This window comes from Colobus angolensis, unplaced genomic scaffold, assembly GCF_000951035.1.
Source record: "Colobus angolensis palliatus isolate OR3802 unplaced genomic scaffold, Cang.pa_1.0 Scaffold307, whole genome shotgun sequence".
In the NCBI taxonomy this organism is placed as follows: Eukaryota; Metazoa; Chordata; class Mammalia; order Primates; family Cercopithecidae; genus Colobus; species Colobus angolensis.
The window spans coordinates 105,388-106,904 of NW_012116344.1; the positions used below are offsets into that span (position 1 = coordinate 105,388).

The window sequence follows — 1,517 nt, forward strand, 5'->3', positions numbered from 1 at the left end:
GCCAGCCCCTTTTTCGAGAGAAGGAAGCACTATCGTTGGTTCCTTTTTACACCAAGCTTTGAATTCAGGAGTGAAGTCCTAGTTACTGAATTTTTTAAAAGCACACAAAACAAAACATGTTTTAAATATTCCCCTTTTTAAAGGCAGATGCTCCTGCCTGGCCACTTGGCACATTTCCGAAGTGTCCTTGCGCAGATCAGCGGTCCCCTCTGTTCCTTCTGAAAGGAGTGCGCTGTGGGTTCTTGTGCAGCCTGTCAGCCCTCCCCGGCCCCAGACGCCAGTGCCTCTGTGGTGCCTCTGCCCTGCAGGATTCGCAAGGGCAACAGAATCACCAGCCTTCCGGAATCTTCTCCCCCCAGGGGGATGCCCGTGATGGGCACAGCGTGGTTAGACCTGCTGAGTTTTAGCCCCCGGGTAGGGCCGGCCACGCGTCACTGGGGTTTCAGGCCCGTGGGTAGAGCTGGCCACACATGACTCCGGGTGTTTCAGGCCCGTGGGTGGGTCCTGGCCATGAGGGACTGGGGTACAGTCCTGTAGACTTGTTGCAGCCGGGGATGCTGTGTGTCTGTCAGAATTTCACAGCCCCAGGTCTGAGGGGACACGTCCCATCCCGCACCAGGACAGAGCATTAGTGGAAGCCGCTGCCGTGTTAGACGTTAGCAGAAGCCTCACGATGCTGGGCCTGGGCTACTCAGGGAGATTCGTGGACCATGCTGTGGCCACGGTTCTCCCCCTGCTGTGGTGTGTGCATGGCCCCTGAATCCACTTCATGCCCCAGGTCGTGAGCGATCTGGGGACACGGTTCTACATTTGGGGGCAGGGCATTCACAAGCGCCCAGTGTTGTTTCGAGGCACATTTTCATGTGACGAAAGCAGAGAGCCCCTGGCTGTTGAGTCAGGCAGCCCATCCTCCATGGGCACCCTCCTCTCTATGGCCCAAGTTCTCCGTCATCCCCTGCAGTGAGCCCTGCAGATGGAGGCTGCTGGGCCGTATGCTGGGACGGCGCGAGAGGCACACGCCACAGTCCCCTGAGGGTCTCGCTTGCCCGCCGTGCACAGGCTGCTGACATTGGGCCTGTTGTGGGCAAAGGGGACAGATGGTGCTGGAGCCGAGAGCGGCAGCAGCCACGTAGCTCCTGGGTGCCCGCAGCGATGCCCGGCTCCTTCCTATCTAAGAGCCTGGGCTCTGAGTCTGGGCCCATGGCCTTCCGCCTTCCTCTGCCTGCCCATTACCACTGGGAGACACTCGTCTTTGTTCCAAAGCCACAGGCTGGTCTGATGTGTTTTAAACGTGCCCCGTGGGCTGAGCCTTGATGGAGACTCTGGGAGGCACTGCAGGCTCCCCTCTGCTCCTCGGGTAACGAAGCGTGGCCCGTAATCTCTGCTTCACCCGGGCTGCCGCCATCAGCGAGAGCTGTACCAATGCTGTTTTTCAGAGTTGACCTCTGGAACGCCAGTAACCTGAAGTTTGGAGATGAATTCCTGGGAGAACTAAGGATCCCGTTGAAAGTCCTGCG

At 58.6% G+C, this 1,517-nt stretch overlaps 1 protein-coding gene across 1 annotated transcript in view; it reads left to right on the plus strand.

Annotated features, from left to right (window-relative positions):
- Window positions 1-1,517, plus strand: part of LOC105517766 (ras GTPase-activating protein 3-like) — a 43,252-nt gene that overhangs the window by 19,726 nt on the left and 22,009 nt on the right. The window contains 3 exon segments of the mRNA XM_011950435.1: window positions 309-414; window positions 620-743; window positions 1,409-1,517. The exon segment at window positions 1,409-1,517 is cut by the window's right edge and continues 5 nt beyond it. Coding sequence (XP_011805825.1) covers window positions 309-414; window positions 620-743; window positions 1,409-1,517 — 339 coding nt within the window.